The sequence below is a fragment of the Cricetulus griseus genome, assembly GCF_003668045.3.
Source record: "Cricetulus griseus strain 17A/GY chromosome 1 unlocalized genomic scaffold, alternate assembly CriGri-PICRH-1.0 chr1_0, whole genome shotgun sequence".
Classification (NCBI taxonomy): domain Eukaryota; kingdom Metazoa; phylum Chordata; class Mammalia; order Rodentia; family Cricetidae; genus Cricetulus; species Cricetulus griseus.
Window position 1 is genome coordinate 263,475,387 of NW_023276806.1, and position 18,397 is coordinate 263,493,783.

The 18,397-nt window shown below is 49.9% G+C and overlaps 1 protein-coding gene across 1 annotated transcript in view; it reads right to left on the minus strand.

Annotated features, from left to right (window-relative positions):
• Positions 1-11,058, minus strand: part of Bcr (BCR activator of RhoGEF and GTPase) — a 121,301-nt gene extending 110,243 nt beyond the window's left edge. Inside the window, exon 1 of the mRNA XM_027394197.2 lies at positions 9,577-11,058. Within this exon, the coding sequence (XP_027249998.1) occupies positions 9,577-10,867 (1,291 nt within the window). The 5' untranslated portion in view covers positions 10,868-11,058. The remainder of the gene's footprint in view (positions 1-9,576) is intronic.
• Positions 11,059-18,397: the final 7,339 nt, after the last annotated feature.

The following is an 18,397-nucleotide window of genomic DNA, read 5'->3' on the forward strand; positions in this document are numbered from 1 at the left end:
ATGGCTAGAACACACAAGGGTCTAAGCAAATTTACATCTTAAAGATGGAATCTTGTGGCTGGAGAGATGGCTCGGTGGTTAAAGGCACTCGCTGTCTGTCCAGAGAACTCAGGTTCAATTCCCATCATGGACATGGGAACCTGTTGCCTTTTTCCAGCCTCTGCAGGCACCAGACACATGTGGCATGCAAAAATACATAAAGGCAAAACACTCTTACACTTAAAATTAAATTAAAAAAAAAGAGATGTAGCCTCAGTTCATTTTTGTGATACCCATGGTGCCTGAGACACAGAAAGACCAACCCCAGCTCTGAAACTTCTCCCCTGGACAAACTCTTCTTGGGAATCCAGGGTCTGGCAAATCCTATAGGACAGAGAAGTAGGGCACACTCTGCCTTTATCTTAAGGCTCTTGTCTCCCTGAAGAAGGAAGCCAGTCAGACTCAGGATTAACAGGAAATAAGGGCTAACCCAGAGTTAAAGAAAGATACATGGAGAGAAATGCTTTGATGTCATGAAGAGTTTGTTTTTGTTGGTTGGGTTTAAAAGGATAAACCCACAGCGGTAAAAAGTTTTTCACCAAATTCATGAAGAAAAACAAGAGAATTTCTCAGAAGACAATGCCAGGTATGTACCTGATGTTCAAGAAATAATATCCTTGAGTTATTGAATAGGGAAGAGTGGCTGCCTTGGAAAAAGTATGAATTAGGACAGATGGAGAAGTATGAGAAGGCTGTGTTAATAGTAATTTGGGGGGCTACGGAGATGGCTCAGTCAATTAAGTACTTGCTTTGCAAGCATGAGAACCTTAGTTCATTCCCTGGCACCCACATCAAGGAGTGAGTGTGGTGGCTCAAGCTTGTAATCCCGGTGCTGAAGAGGCAGAGGTAGAGGCAGGAGGATCTGGGGCCTCACTGGGTCCTCAGAAGCGTCAAAGCTTATAATAAAGTTACTGTTTCTAAAAATAAAAAACAGTAATTTTAGGGATAATACAGATCAGTGGTAAAGCACTGGCCAGCTTAGGATATAGAGAGTAAGACCCTGTCTCAAACAATGACAAAAACCCCCAGAAAAACAGACAGAGAAGGAGAAAGAAGAGAAAACTATAGATCAACAGAGGACCTCAGCGATGGCCCGATCTGGTCACCAACTCACTAACTGAATGAAGCATTAGCTTGTGGCTCCCCTGGTGTCTTAGCTCAGTGATGACTCACGCCACCCGCTGCCTAATACTACACAAAGCTCTTTCTTTCTTTCTTTCTTTCTTTCTTTCTTTCTTTCTTTCTTTCTTTCTTTCTTTTTCTTTCTTCCTTTCTTTCTCTCTTCCTTCCTCTCTCTCTTTCTTTCTCTTTCCTTCTCTCTGTCCCTCTCTCTCTGCCTCTCTCTCTCTGCCTCTCTCTCTCTCTCTCTCTCTCTCTCTCTCTCTCTCTCTCTCTCTCCTTCTCTCTCTCTGAGACAGGCTGAACTTGGTAGGTAGTCAAAAATGTCTTGAATTCCTAACCCTCCTGCCTCCACTTTCTGAGCACTGACATAACAGGCATGACTGGTTGATGTGGTACTGGAGACTGAGCCCACAGCCTCCAAATGCTCTACCATCTGAGCTAATCCCCAGGCCTGCATGCTTTAATCAAATTCGTCCTATAACACAGCTACTGAAAACCAGTCTGAGCACCATTTACCTCTTTCTTTTGCAGATTTCGGCCCTGCACCTCACACATTTTGTATGACCTCAGTTCCTTAGACTATGACTTTTAAGAAATTAGTACATTAAGTAAATTAGCCCTTCTCCAAGGTCTAGTCCTCACCCTTCACCAAGGAAAGTTCTTTTTCCATCAGACAGACAGCTTTATAGAAAACTGTAACCAATCAAAATAAGAGTCATGGGGCTCAGTCTCAACCAATAGGTCTGCATTACAGTTCCTGCATCTAAGGTTCAGAGAACACGGCACAAGAGAGGATGGAAAGATTCTATGAGCCAGAGGATCAGAAGGTTGGGAAATTGTGTCTCCTAGAAATGTCAGAGGCTATGCCCATAAAGTCTCACCAACATGGCTGCCTAAACATGAGCTGAGCAAGGGCAACAACACTGGACATGCTAACATGGTTGGGGGAGGGGGAGGGAGAAATCAGAGGGGTTGAACCCCAGATAAAGAACAACAGGCAACTAAACAATGCTAAGAGCAAGAGAAATAGTCTTCTCAGGGATGAGCACACAACTGATTATCCAATACCAAATGGGCAGCCCTGAAAACATACTTACACGTAACATTATATAAACTAAGCAGGTTGTATGTATTTAGCAATACACACATACACACACACACACACACACAAACACACACCCTCATTAAAGAGATTGAAATGAGTTTGAAAGAGAGCAGGGTAGGGGGTACAAGGTAAGGTTTGGAGGGAGGAGGGGGAGGGGAGAAAATGTTGTAATTATATATGTGGTGATATTTCGTTTATGATCTAACACATAAAGCTTGCCTGCAGGTCAGAGTGCAGAGCTAGCCACACTCGTTTGCAATAGAGGCCAGGCAGTGGTGGCACACGCCTTTAATGCCAACACTCAGGAAACAGAAGCAGACAGATGTGTTAGTTCAAGGCCACCCTGGGCTACACGAACTCTATCCAGTCTAAAAGAGAAACAGAGCTCACACAAAGGTGATCCCAGCACTTGGGATCTTTAATCCCATCATTAGGGAGGTGGGGACAGGAGTGATATGGCTTGGTGGAGAGAGGAATATAAGGCAGGAGGAGACAGGAGCTCAAAGTTGTCTGAGGTTTCACAGAGACTGCAGTCAGTCTGAGGTTCGGTCTGAGCACTGGTAGAGGTAAGAACTCTAGTTGTTGACTCTTCTGCTTCTCTTATCCTTCAGTTTTCATCCCTGATAGCTGACTCCAAGTTTTTATTATTAAAACCAATTAGAATTCGTGTTACAATATATGATCTCGACAACATTAAAAAAAAGGCGCACGCCTTTGATTCCAGCACTTGGGAGGCAGAGGCAGGCATATCTCTGTGAGTTCGAGGCCAGCCTCCAAGAGCGAGTTCCAGGGCAGGTTCCAAAACAATACAGAGAAACCCTGTCTCGAAAAACAACAAAAAACAAACAAAACAAAGCAAAAACTATGGGGTCATTTCAATGGTCTTAATCCCAACTGACTAATGTCTTTCTAAGAAGGAGAAATTTGGACATGCACAGTTGCCAGAAAGAAATACCATTCGAAAAGGCATTTAAAAGGTGGCAACTGCACACCAAGAAGACAGGCCTCTGAGGGAATTCTTTCACTGCCTTACTCACATCAGCCTCCAGCAGTGTGAGAAAACACATTTTTGCTGTTTTATCTACCCCTGCCTGGGGTATTTGTTACGTAATAGTGCTAGCTGACTAATACACTGGGCCACTTTGAGACTGTGGGTGTGAAAGCCAGGGAACCAGGAAGACACCACCACTAACAGGTGTTTTCCTAAAGAAAACACACCTGTTAAGGTCCAGCGGCTAGGGAGTTAAGGGTGAGAATGCCGCCCCGGGGAATTTTAAAGCCATACTTAAACTAAGTACACTAGACACTGGAAAAATAGCATAGGATTCCATTTACATAAGATATCTAGGATAAGCAAATCCCCAGGGACAAAAGGTGGACTCCGGGCTGCCAGGAACTGGTGGTAAGGAGAAGAAAGAATTATTTAAATAGCTACAGGACCAGAGGTATGGCTCAGGGGTAGAGCCTGACTGAGCTTAGCAGGGCCCTGGGTCAGTCCCAGACTTCCACCCCCTAAGAGTACTGCAGAACTGCGTGCTGGTGCTGGTTGTACAAGATGCTACTGGACAGAACAGGAATCTGCTTGGTGACAGCACTCTTACCTAGCACACACCATGTCCTTGGGCTCGACCTCTAAAATTAATAAGCACTTTACAACAACACATTTCAATGAAAATTACTACATTTTTTTTCAAAGAAAAACAACTTCCTTGAAGCTAAGTGGTTGTGTTTCAGCCAGGATGAACTCCTCCCAGAGGTTTAAAATTAGCACACCATCACCCCAAGCCTCGATACAAAAACCATTGGCCTTAACCCAAACTTGGACCTGTTACTTAATGACCTGAGAACACTTTTCAGATACCTGTTGGTTTCTTCTGTACACAAGCCTCTCTCTCAACCCACAGGAGGAAGTGACAGCCTGGGCTGACTAACACTGCTTGATCCCAAGTAGGTTCAGCAGACTGGCTACCTGGACTTGTCCTGGTGGAAGCAGCAGTCACACACACACAGGCCCCAGTCAGTCACAGGACTCTCAACCAATGAGGACCAAGACATGTCCTAAAGCCAAAAGCAACAAATTAGCCAAAAGAGAATCACAGTGTCCCACTCAGCTTAACAACCCTATGGGCTCTTTTAATGAAAAGTCTCAGAATATTTCATTCTGTTCTAAACTCCCCATCCTGCCACAGCCAGAGGGTGATTTTAGAATGTTACACAGACCTGTTGGATCACCCACCTCTACCTCTGCTCAGGGGAAGCCTGCACTCAAGTCAGAGGCAGCTAGCAGGGCTCTGGTCTAAAGAGACCATGACTGAGCCATCAAAAGGCCAGTGTGAAGGCTGATTGTCCATAGTTACTCACTCAAACCAGTTACCTATCTTCCAGTCAGTCACCCAAGAAAAAGACAACACAGGGGTTGGGCACTCTGGCACCAATACAAAAATCCAAAGAGTAAATGAAGATGCTCAACTAAAAAGATGACAAATCACTGAGAACCACATTGAAACACAGGACCCTCAGTTCAGGTTAGAAGCAGCTTGACAGGAAAGGAGGGACTTAGCATGAAAAGCCCTGGGCTGGAACCCCAGGGAGCGGGGTGGGGACCCAAGGGGCACACCTCCAACAGGTTATGGAGAGCAAGGGGGTAGAGGTTTAAATCACATACTTCCCAGATATAAAGGAAGGAAAGACCTTGCATGGTGTGGTACACCAATAGTACCGGCTACTTGAGAGGCTGAGGGAACACGACTGAGCAACATGGTAAGAAGACCTTAAATCAAATCAAATAAAGAAATACATAGATAGAAAAAACAACTTGAGTCCCTGCTATAAGGGGGGTAAACACCAAGGAACACTACACTTAAGAGAAATGAGCCAGTCATGAAAACATAAACACTGTGTGACTGTACCAATGTGAGAACCCTAGGACCTTCAACTTCATAGAAACAGAAAGCAGACAATGGGACCGCAATGTGCTGTCTATCGGGGCCAAAGTTTCTGTGATGGTGACAGGTGTACAATATGAATGCACTGGCTGTCGCAGAACTGCAAGCCTAAAAATGGCCAGAGGAGGTCCAGAAAGTAAGTATTTTGTGTTTCTTAGCTTTAGGAAATTTCTGGTGCTGCACATCTTAATCCAGCATCCGGGAGGCAAAAGCAGGCAGCTCTCCGAGTTTGAGGCCAGCCTGCTCTTCATTGCCTATACCCAGCCAGTCACGGCTACACAGTGAGGCCTTTCTCAAACTAACAAAGATTCCTGCTCCCAGTACATGCTTTTTCCTTGGCTCTCCAGCTCACTTCCATTCTTGGCATTGCTTTCACTTTGGAAAATGCTTTCCATTTCTACTTCTTGAAAAAAAAAATTTTTTTTTTTTGAGATAAGCTCTCTCTATGTAACTCAAGTTGCCCTCAAACTTACAATCCTACCTCAGCCTCCTTCAATAAAATGGCAGATTTTATATATGTATTTTTTTTTTTTTAGTTTAAAACCAAATCTTTAATTCTAGCACACGAGAGGTAGAGGGAGGAGGAAGTTCAGGAGTTCAAAGCCAGCCAAGGCTAGCTATGTAGTGAGACTCTGTCTCAATACTGTCCCCTCCCAAACACACACAAACTCCAGAGTCACCGGAGGTGGGCTTGGGACTCCAATCTTTCATTGCCACTTGATGGGGGATGTCCTTCTGTATATACGCTTCTCTTATTGGTTGATGAATAAAACACTGATTGGCCAGTAGAGACAGGAAAATAGGTGGGACTAGAATGCTGGGGAGAGAGGAGAGAGAGGCCCCAAGAGTCACCATGTAAAGACAGGGAAGATAGGACACGCCAGGTGTTAAGATAAGACCATGTAGAAATACATAGATTAGTAGTGATGGGGTAATAATTAAGAGAGATGTAGCCAGTAAGGAGCCCTAGCCATCGGCCAACAGTTTAATAATTAATATAGCGTCTGTCTGCTTCTTTGGGGCCAAAGGGGCTGTGGGACCAGGCGAAGACAGAAACCTCCAATCTTGAACAGATAGCTCCCCACACCTTTGGTTGCCATTCTACCAAGAAGGCTGCATCTCTGATCTCATTTCCATCTAAACATGGATGTTTGCACCCACTCTTAACTCCTAAGCTTCCGGATGGCAAAGGCCATGTCTTCTTCTCTGTGGCCTACACAGGACCAAGAAAAGGGCTCGGCATTAGAAAAGGGCCCATGGCTGTCTGTTTGCACCTCCACAGGTGTAGCTACACAAGGACCCCAAACACACCCAGTTATGACTTTCAGGTAGATGTACTGGGTACCAGGAGGAAGTAGAACCCGGTACCATGAGCCAGAAGGCTTGGAGCTCTGTATTCACACACCCAAGGACTTCATCCTTGCTACTTCTTGGTTGCATCCTTGTGGACAGCCCACCACCAGGTGATGGAAGAGCTCTCAAGGGATCTACATGAAACACCATGTCAAGGTGCCCAGCACAGAGCACTGTGTGATGGTTTCAGCTCCTTCCCGTAATGTCCCTTGCAACTCATCTGAAGGGACTCAGAAATTACAAGAGCTGGGCCACTGAGCCTGCCTTGACAGAGCATTAGCATGACCTTCCCCAACCCATACATACACACACTGTAATTTTCCTTATTGTTCCAGTAGGTCCCACAGCCATCTAATCACTTAGTAGCCTCAACAGAGACAGACGGCTGAGCAGTGACAGGGGCCCTTTTCAACCTCCCACAGAGGACAGTGAAGAGTGTTCAGCACAGTTTAAACCTTCTTTGGGCTACAACAGCTGAGCATGTTACAGCCAAAAAGAACTAAACTCATACAGTGCACAACACTAAGACAGAGCCCTAAGATCAACTATGCACTGCTGGTGATAAAGATGTTTCCATGTTGGTTTATGAACTGTCACAAATGTACCCCTTTAGTGGGGGAATGTTGCTAACAGGGGAGGTAGGTGTGGAGGCATGGGGGGTTTTGGGGAAGTCTGTAAACTTCCCATTCATTTTTGCTATACACCTCAAAATGCTCTGATAACTTTAAAAATGTAAATATTGCTTTCAAGCACTCCAGTTTATGACTTGATTGTTGTTCACTGTGGTACTGGAGACTGAACCACCATTAAGCCACATCTCAACCCTTTTAGATGATGCTGTTCAACCTTAATCATTTAAAAAAAGTCTGAGGACACTATCCATGTTGGTACACGCTTTTAATCCCAGCACTTCGGAGGAGGATACAGGTGGATCTTTGTGACTGAGTGGCTAGCCTGGTCTACAAAGCCAGTTCCAGGGCAGCCAGGGCAACATAGTAAGACCCTGGCTCAAAAGAGAAGAAAAAGAAAAAAGAAAGAAGGAAGTCTGAGGGAGACAGGTACGGTGGTGCATGCTTGTAAACCCAGCACTTGGGAGGCAGTAGCTCACTGCACACTGAAAGCAACCAGTAGCTTACATAGCAAGTTTTAAGCTAGACAGGACTTCACAAGGAGACCTTATCTCAAAAAGGCACAAAATAATGTTTTGGGGAAAAATAAGAGAGAATGTGGGCCTCTAAGATAGTCAAAGAAAGAATCAGAAAGTTCTGAAATATAAAAATAACTTCTGAGCCACTTCCTGAGAAAACTAACCTGTGTGTCTCTCGGGTCTCATTCCTACTTTTACCTATCTGACTTGCACTAGGGTCTGATTATGTGGAGGGCAACATGGCCATTTCTATGGTAGGTATAGGACAGGCTAGACTCAACTTTCTGGAAACTCAGAGTTCCCTACCAGTAAAAGAGTACCAGACTGCAGGTCTCCATGAAAGCTTCTCATGCTCTTCTTAATTAATAACATCCCCAACCATCATAGCACTGAAGGCCAGCTCAAGCAAGTTCAACTCGAAAACAGCTGGCTGGACATGGCTGGTGCCCCGTCATCACTGGGCAAGCCTCCAGACCTGGAAGGAGCTGATTGATATACCTACATAGCAAACTTCTGACTCCCATAGCTTCTCATCCCTGCACTAGAGACAAGGAATGCAGCTGAACCAGGGTACAGGCAGATAGGTCCAGCTACACACTGCCATCAACCCAGATGTACACGGAAGAGCAGCAATTGGAGGTACCTAAACAGGACAGAGTGCTGAGCTTAAAAAGGCAGCTTAACACAGCCAAAAATAGCCTCACTTTTTCAAGAGGATTCTGGCAAATGAAGCACGTGCAACTCCATCAGCAGAAAGAAAAAAAAAAAAATCACTGAAGCAAAAGACCAGATCAGCCCAACAGAGGTAAGGACTCCAAGAGATTCCTGACAGCTGTACACCCCCAGATTCCATGGGTGCTTGCACCCCTCCCTTATCCAACTGAAGACTCTGCCTAGATCTCAAAACCTAGTCCCATTACCTCACATAGTCAACAGTACCTGAGTGTGGCAAACAAGTTATTGTTTCATCTTATCGCTGGGGTCAGACCATGGATTAGGAACCTGTTGGGTGCTCAACCTTGGGAAAACCAGGAGTCAAGGTCACACTGGAGGACTGGAAAAGAAGATGGGGCCTGGAGATGTGGCTCAGACTTCAGGGTGTAGGTGTAGACTTACTGGTGTAGCATGGCTCACATGTTCAAGGCACAGGGTTTGAGTCCCAGCACCACAAAAGAGAAAGACAGACAGCCAAAATCCAATGGCGGTGGAAGAAGGAGGAGTCTGAGGGTGAGTAACGGTGGGTGAGACAAATCAAAGACACACAGGTTAGGATGGTGTGGGATTAGCCCCACATAAAATCTCCACCCTATTGATTTTCAGTGGCCCACTGAGTCAGAATTCACCCCACTTGCTTCTGACTTCCTTCCTTCCTATCTTCATCTGCTCTCACCTGCTAGCAAGTGAACCTGACACATCTAAGACCTTGAGGCAGCTTGCACATCTTGAGTTCCTCTAACGTGTCATGTAACCACTCCAGGATCAGAACAACCAGGTGGCAGGAGCTATCCAAGCACAGCTGACACTCCACTCAAAGGAGCTGATCTAGGTGGCAGAGATGGCTCTGACTTTTTTTTTTTTTTTTGCCCAGTATGGAGAGAGGGCACAGGGCGACTCTCTGCCAATACTTCAGCAAAACCTACCTGCTCTAGATCTAGAACCAAGAGAGTAAGTCACCAGCCATTCCTCCATATTTCCCCCGCCCCCATCCCATTAGCCTTGAGGAGGAAAGGGAGGGGAGTTAGTTCAGGCGCAGGACCAAAGAAACACATAAGCACTTGGAAATCATGCCTTTCAAAAAGTACCCACTTCCCCCATGCCAACCTTGAGTGCGGAGCAGGTTCAAGGATGCCCACACAGGCACTCACCTGCATCCCCCTGGAAGGTGCTGTCCCCATCACTGGGCCAGATCTGCCCGGTCTTGCGGACCCCTACGATGGTAGCCTCAGACACCACAACCTGGCACTGCCGGTGCCGTTTCTGGCACTGTGGCGTCGGGGGGCTGCTGCTGTCAAAGGACTGCTGCGAATTCTGCGAGGGTGAGCGGCTCTTGTCCCTGAACATACGGTAGGTGGTGGGGCTGGGTGACACGCGGCTGGACTGGCCAGAGGAAAAGTCCTCCTCGCTGGAAGTGAGGTTCTCATTGGAGCTGCAGTCCGGGGTGTAACCACCTCCGCTGTCCTCAAAACTCCGGGGGGAGTAGGACCTGCGGGGCCAGGTGAGGCGCTTCTCCTGCTCTGAAGTGCTCTGGCTTCGCAGGAGCGGGCCCTTGCCGTCCCCTTCCACCATCATACCTCCGACGTAGATGCTCTGGTAGGGTTGGTACTCCAGGGGCGGCCAAGGGGGCCTGTTGCCGCCGTTGGCGTTGATGAGGTTGTCCTTCAGGAAGCGGGGATTCAACTCCGCATCCTCGTAGTCACCGTCGAGGCCGCAGCTGCTCTCCGAGGTGCGTCCTCGGTAGTGGGGTCTGGGCGCTTCACCCAGACCCTGCCCGGCGCTCTGCTGGGACTTCTTGCGCTCCATTTGCATGGCCTGGCTGCCTAGAGAACTGATCCGGTCCGACACCTCTTTGTCGTTGACCTTCACCAGGCCGCGCTCGTGGTGAAACTCGACGTTCACGTAGAAGGGCTTCTCAGCGTCGCCAGAGCCGGGCTGGGCAGGTCCCTTGCGGATCTTCTCGAAGTTCGATCTGAGTGCCGCCACGCTGGTGGGGGGCCCTCGCTCGTCCCGCTCCGCCGGCGCTGCGGCCGCTGGCCTGCGGGCGGCGGGCGGCGGGCGTGCCTTCCCCGGTGACCCTTCTCCGTCCGGCCGCGCCTCGGACTCCTCGACGGCGGGCGCCGGGTCAGCGCCGTCGGCGGGAGCGGGCGGCGGGCGCGGGGCGGGAGCTCGGGGCTCGGCGGCGCCGTCCGGGGGCTGCGCTGCGCGCCGGAAGCCCCAGCGCTGCCGGTCGTAGCTCTTCTTCTCCTTGGCCAGCAGCGTCTGCAGGTAGATCATGCGGAAGCGCTCCTGGTTCACCTCCTGCTCCAAGCGCCTGATGGAGGCCTTGCAGCGCTCCAGCTCCTGCTCGATGTCACCCACCGAGCGCAGTTCCATGCGCGGCGGCTCCGAGTCCGGGAACTGCGCCCTCCACGCCTCGGCGAAGCCCACGGAGTCCACCATGGCGCGGCCGGCTCACCTGCGCAGCCGGGCTGCACGCTGGAGCCCGTCTCAGCGGCGGCGCGGCATTCCCACCGGGCCCGGCCCGGGGCGCACGGCGGCTCCCATGGCCCCGCGGTGGCGGTGGCGGTGGCGGCGCGGCGGTGAACAATGCCCGCCCCCCGGGGCCGCAGGTGAGGCGGGCTGCTCGCCGGCGGCTCGGCGGTGGCGGCGGGGGGTGGGGGGCGGGGGCGCGCGCGCGGCGGGAGGGCGAGCGGGCGGGGGAAGGGCGCGGGGTTGCGCACGCCGCTATTGTGTGCGGGGCTCCGCGGCGCGCGCGGCGGCGGGAGCCTTCCTCCGCGGAGCAGGGCCGCCGCGGGCTCACGACCACAACCCGCGTGCTCCTCGCCTCCGGTTCCCGCACCGCCCCGCAGCCCCGCAGCCTTCCTGGCAGGCGCTGCGACCAGCCCAGCCAGCTCTCGCCCGCACTCACTCCCGCCCCGGCCCGCACTCAACGCCGCAGGAAGGGGAGGACCGGGGGGCGGTGGCCGCGGAGCGACTGATGGGGCCGGGCGCGCCTCTTAAAGGGGCCGCGCCACGGGAAGAGCGCAGGATCCTTGCAACGGACCAGGACGGCGGCTACCCGGTCTAATCCCACTCTGGACACAAGGGCACCCCAGATCGGGGGATTCCGAGCGATCCCTCCACGACGGAGGCCCTGACTAGTTCTTCACACCTCGGACAGAGAAATACCTGGTTCCTCATTTCTGCACTGCCAGGCTACCGACCAATCTCGGTGGTGGCCGCACCAGGCAGGGAAAGACCCAGCAGGGTCCAAACGACAGAGAAATCTACTGGGGAAGGCCACCCAGTGAGACAGCCAGGGCCAGGCCAGGCTGGGTCACCCATGCCAACGGCCCGTGTGCCAGCCAGCAAGCTGCTGGTGTTGGAGATCCCGAGGTGGGTGGTAAAGCTTAACAATGGCCACACAGTTGTCACGGGACTCCTTACACTGGGTGATAAATAGGAATGTCTCTCCCTCAGCTCATGCAAGGCATCTTCCTCCCCGAGTCCTGACTTTTTTGACCTCCAGTGTAGTATTTTTCGTGGTCTCTCTCTTTCTCTGGAGGGATCACAAACCTCTTTCCTAGCCTCGGAGCTGAGTGGAAGTTAGGAAACCTTTGATGCTTCCCAGAGAAGCTTTGGGATCCGAGGCACGTAGCAGACACACTCTCTGGAGGGAGTCTCCTCTATACAAAAGGAAATCCAGGCCAGCGTGCCGGGTGAGGTGAAAGGAAGCAGAATTTGGCAACTGAAGAAAAACCTGAGTTCTGACCGCTTTTCCTCTCCGTGCCTCAGTTTCCCGAGAATTGAGATAAAACCAGAGCACCTGCCTCCACAAGCCTTTATTTCCTTGGTTGTAAACGTCTTTTTTTTTCCCCCCCCGAAATGGAGCCCAGGACCAGCGGCTAGATTAGCAGGGGCTCCTTACATAGACCGTGTGGTCTCAGTGATTCTCTCTCTTTCCCTGGAACTCACTTTCGTCCTAATCTATAGTTGTTTTCTATAGTTGTTTTCTGCACCCACGGGGTTTAGTCTATGAACGTCGGCCGGGCTGGCGAGCCTTTGGAGCCCAGCTCAGAATGCTGTGCAGCTCGCTGCTGCCCTCTGCAGACCTCTTTCCGTCTCGTTTCCCTCATTCCCCACCTACCTCACCCTTCTCTGGCCCAGCAGGCAGGCAGTCAACAACGTAATTGCTGAGAAAGAAACAGTTTTGCTGGTGACCTGACTTTGCCGGGCATCGCGACAGACATCCCAGAAGCACACTAGTGAACAATGTTCTTTTCTTCAGCAGACCCACCTTTAAAATGAATGTTAAAAAGCTTGCTGCTAGCTGGGGGGTGGGGGGGGCACAATGGAAGAGGTCTTAAGAGGTCTTATTTGGCAAGCCCATTGGATCAATCCCCAACGCTCGACCAAAAAAAAAAAAAAAAAAGTCGTGACCTCACAGGGTCACAATCAATACTAGCTGCCGCCTGTAATGATCTGATGGAGTCATTCAATAAGTGGGCCAGGCAAGATGAGAACTCAGGCCTCTGGAATCCTATTTCCTGGCCATCTGAAAAAAAGGACAAAATCTTTTTCCCTTGTTGATTTGATCATTCAGTTCCAGTGGGCTGGTTAAGGCCCATATAACCATTAATGTGTGGGACAGGAAGAGGTACTTTAATGGAGGAAGGTAGCATCACCCATCAGTATGGTAGCTCTCCGGTTCAGACTCCAACTCAACTCTATTTTAAATATTTTTTAAAATATTTAGAGCTTTGGGTGAATGGGATGCTGGGAGTTTGAACCCAGGATCTCGTGCATGCTAGGCAACCACTCTTCCACTGAGCCAGCTCTATACTTGAAAATTTTTTTCTCTTTACTCAACTGTTCATTTATCTTGAGATGAGGGCCCATACTTAACTCAAGTGACCCACTTCTTGCTTCAGCCTCCTGAGGTAGCTGAGTCTACGCTTATGTGCCAGCATGGTTGCTTTTAATATTGTATAAATAAATAAATTTGCTTTTAAGGCTCGGAGCTGTTTATTGGGCTTTGCAGGCTCTGTCTCTTGATAGAGCTAATTGCTTGTTGAGTATAAGGACACATGCAGATAGTGGCTTTTCTTCCCCACTCAGACAGCCTTTTCCAGCCCCGGGGATTTTCCTCTGTCCTCGGGACCTCCTGAAGGAGTGCTAACACAAAGTTTCTGGTCCTCTTCTGCACAGGACAGCTCTCTCCCTCCCTTCCTTTTCCTATGGAGCTTTCTCATCATCTGTCCTCCTCTAAGAGAACATTATAAGAGGACACATAGGGTCCACACATACTACAGCACGTTACAATCTGGCTCCTCACCCACTGTGTGTTCCCACAAGATCTTAACTCTGCAAGCATTCAGACTGGCAGCAAGTAGTGGTCAAATTGGGATATTTGTGTGGCCCAGAAGAGGCACATCCCAGGGAGATGTGTATGTGTGTGTGTGTGTGTGTGAGAGAGAGAGAGGGGGGGGGGATAGAGAGAGACAGAGACATTGAAAGAGACAGAAAGAGTCATCAAAGAATGAGACTGGGGGAAAGGCAAGTCTGAACAGGTGACAACTGGGCAATGGGCTAGTGCTACAACAGAACAGACAGACAAGGAGGCGGCTTCGAGGATGTAGCTATTTGAGAAACAGCTAAGTTTGGAGATGAGGTCAGTGTGTGGAGCAGGAGCTGAGGTCATAGGTTGGCCAGCACCAAATGGGTCTCAACCTGCATGGTCTGGAACTCCCCACCATACTATATGTTCTACTGTCTGTCTGTGTGCCCACCACCCTGTCTCTCCCTGTGGATCCAAGCACTCAGCTTATCAAAGAACGGAATGTTTAATTGAACTTCAGTGAATTTACATTTAAGTCCTCCCCAGCAGCTACTGTGTCAGTCCATGCAGTAAGCAGAGGAGTGGGGGGGTGCTTGATATTTTTGATGGGAGAGTTGGACAGTGTAGTTAAAAACAGGTCCGTGGCAGCTGTGCACATAGGAGAAGTTGCTGACCTAGACCTATCTCCATCCCTGCTAGAGGCAGGAGGAAGGCTCTCTTTTAAGTGGATGTGGCTATGTTATCCATCATGTCATCTGTCATCTTCAGGGAGATGGAGACAACAGCATCAATACTGTAGTTCTCTAGACCTATTTGTTCATGCTGTGCTGAACAGTGCTTGGCTGGTGGACCTCCTCCAAGGAGCCTCAGGTCTGCTTTGCCTCCTAGATCCAACCCCTATTATATGTCCCAGAAGGCTAGGAGTAGGCAGGCTGAGTAGAAAGCCTTCTTTACAAATCCCTGGCCTACAGTAGGCAGCAGGGATCTCAGTAGGGTACCCTTGCCAAGCAGGCAGTGGGTCTTCTCTGGAGCTGATGGCAGAGGTTCCCAATGACTGAGCAAGACTTTCATTAGCAGCAGCTCCACCCACCTTCTGCAGGATCAATTATTGATGACTCTTCTGAAGCCACGCCAGTGCAATCTCCTGACTGTTTTCTGCAGCCTTTGCCAGGAGAAGGGCAGAGTGCAATGAACCTGTTAGTGAGTGGATGGCCAGTAAGGTGGTCCAGGTTTCTGCTTTGCATCATCGGAGGCCCAGAACACCTATAGGTCAGGGATGCCTCCCCTGGTATGGGAAGGAGCCTCAGGTCTGCTTTGCCTCCTAGATCCAACCCCTATTATATGTCCCAGAAGGCTAGGAGTAGGCAGGCTGAGTAGAAAGCCTTCCCACAACAGCCTAGGAAGCTGCATCCATCTGGGGCACAGGTTCAGACAGAGAGCTGGTGGCTCTGAATGCCACTGATGCATTGGACTACAGGGAGGAAACGAAGGACCTGTATGGCATGGATGGAGGCAATGTGATGGCTGTACTTCTGTCTGCCCATCAGCTTTTCTCTGGGGAAGGCCTAACATATGGGAAGTGACATGTGAGGCCATAGCAGATGGCAGAGGAGCCCTGGGAGCCTGGGGGGGGGGGCTGTCTCAGGGCAGTGTCTGAAGCCAGCCCAGGCCCATTCAGACTCACTTCTTATTCAGAGGAGGGGCTCCCTAAGCTGAAAACTCCCAGCCCCAACCCTCACGCCTTCCGTGTTGCCGGGTGTTGCCGGGTTCTCTTTATGGTCTGCCTCCACCTAGACTTCCTTGCCAACATGCTACTGTCTCACAGGGCCTAGGACTATGTGTGGACAGAACTATTTATTGTTCCCAGCCTGCACTTTTATGGGGTCACATTCCTTGGTGAGTCTTGTGTGGTTTGGGGGATTAATAACTGGGAGGATTGTAGGCTGTAGAAACTCCTGAATAATTAGTATGCTCCATGCCTGTAAATCCCAGCACTCGGGAGGCAGAGATGGGGGAATTTTTAGTTTGAGGCTGTCCTAGATCACATAATGGGTCAGTCTATCTGTCTCAAACACACACACACACATACACACACATACACCACACACCACACACAGGAGGGGGTAGAGACAGAGAGATACACAGAATGAGTTGTGTGACTATATAAATATAACCAATCCTGTCTACCTCTTTGTCCAGCTACCTAGGTGTTAGGTGACCATAGTTCTAGCTTAAGGCACTCTGGGTTCCTCTGGAAAATTAAGCTCATCTGGGAATGATCTCTTCCCCCCGCCCCCTCCCAGGCTGCAGTGCTGTGGCTGAATCCCTGTGACTCATAACAGAACTAGGAAGGTAGAAACAAACAACCAGGACACCAGGGGATGTTCTGGTCACTATGGAGCTTGATTCACCACTGCTGATTGGCTAAGGAAACACTGTGCATACTTGGGGAACAGGCTATGCTTGGGGTAAGGCTTGGTGGGAGAGTCTGAGCAGGGGTGGGTGAGGTGTTGTGCAAATAAGCCACCAGAAGCATAAATCAATTTACTGCTTATAACATACTCAGCCAATGGTATGGGTTTTAATATGTCACACAGACATATTAAGACAATACTGTTGACTGGCAGAGAAACGTCTGAATCTTGTGAGTCGGGCCCCACAGAAAGATGCTAGCACACTGTGGTAGGAAACACAAGGAGAATTTAATAAACTACAAGCTATAGAGGCATGGGTGTATGCCAAACAGTGTACTTCTAGCTCGTGACAAGACACCCTCTGCATCACTGTCCCAGGGCCTGGGAGGATGAGGCGAGGCTTCAGGCCACCATGGCCACCTGTTTCCACCCCGGGAAGCATTATGCTATACCCACTAGACCCAGACCTCCCCAACGCAACCACAGTGTAACCTGTCCCTAACAGGCCATGTCATGGTGGACCAAGGTAGCAGCCCAGGTTCAGAGACGAGCCCACCCAGACCCTTTGTGGAAATTCTAAAGTACTATGGGTGAAAGCTAACAGCAGCGGGACACGAACCAGCTGACCAGAAGAAGATAAGGAAGGCAAATGAACTTCGGCCTAGCCACTAAGGAAACTGTAATGTTTTGCTGCAGTGTGGGAAGGCTTGGCATGCACCCACAGTGAGAGACCAGGGCAGATCATTGGGCAGGTAGCCCATCAGGCAGTGTACACAGTACAAGCCAACAAACATGGGGAGTTGCACAGAAGGGGTGGGGGAAGGACGGCACAGAAGGAATTTTATCAACTGTTAACCATGTTCACTTCAAAGAGTACGGCTGACTTCAGGGCAGCAGTATTTTTGTTTATATCCTTACCTCCTAGTTTAACAGCAAACATTTAATTCCTTTAAAGAGATTTTTACATACTTTTTTTTTTAAATAAAAGAGCTTGAGCCGAATGTGAGCCCCACATCTGTAACCCTGGCACGGGAGGCAGAGGCAGGAGGATTGCTGCAAGCTCAAAGCCAGTCTAGTATACATAACGACACCCTGTTCTAGAGAGAGGGAGGGAGAGAGAGAGGTAGGGAGGAGAGAAAGGGAGAGAGAGAGAGAGCTAAAAAAAAAAAGCTCATGAATATTGGTATTGAACAGGAAAATATGCCAGTGTTCTCGGATGTTTGGCCGTCACTGAGTTAATGAACAGTCGTGGAAATGTGTGGTATGCCAGGCACTTAGAAAAGGGCACTGACTAACACGGCTGCCTGCAAATGCTTATGCTTAAGAAGCAGGCGTCCCTGGGTATGGTGGTACACATCTATGATCCCAGCCCTTGGGAGATGGAGGGCCAATAAAATCCAAGGTCAGCCTCAGCTACATACAGAGTTGGAGGACAGCATGGAATACAATACAGGAGACTCTGTATTGGGGGGGGGCAGCTAGGAATGCCAGTTGTGCCCACTTCTTATGGCAGCAGTTAGACAGGGATGCACAGGACTGAACCCAGAGCTATAGGAATCTGGAGTGGGTGAGGAGTCGGGTGATCCAAGCAGGGAGCCGTGTCCCTGCTGATGTGCAGATAGGGGTTAGACACGCTAGATTCTGCATGTCCCAAGTCCTTCAGAGAGATGTGGATCATTGCCAACATCCCGAGAGACAGGCAGGCCAGCTGGAGAGACACACGATAGGTCAGCAGGGATGGGCACCGGTGGCAGTATGGAGCAGTATCAGGCTCCGGGGTGTGGAATGAGTTGCCAGAGGGACTCCATGCCATTGTCATCTCTCAGGAAAGTCACAATGATTCATCTTCTGATGGGCCAGAGGTCTCCCTTCTCATCTGCTGACATGTAGGGCAGGACCATGGGGAATCTCAGAGATGGAGGCAGGCCTCTGCCAGAGGGGCCCGTTGTGCTTAACAGTGGAGCTCAAGAGTCCTGAAATTCTGTGGCCGAGGGAAAGCAGATATCTAGGTCTGGTGCCCCAAGACCCAGAACTCCCAGGTGGGATGGCAGGTGAATTTTACTGACAAGTCTTGGTGCTTAGAACATGGAGATGGGGGTTCGGAGGCTTCATCTAGGATCGGCAGGGAAGGGCTCCAGGGTGACTGCAGATATGACTGGGTAAGGGATTTGGGCTAACCCTGAGTGTCCTGAGTTTGCAGTCTTGAAGCCTCTTGAGACCACAGTGACAGTCTGAAGT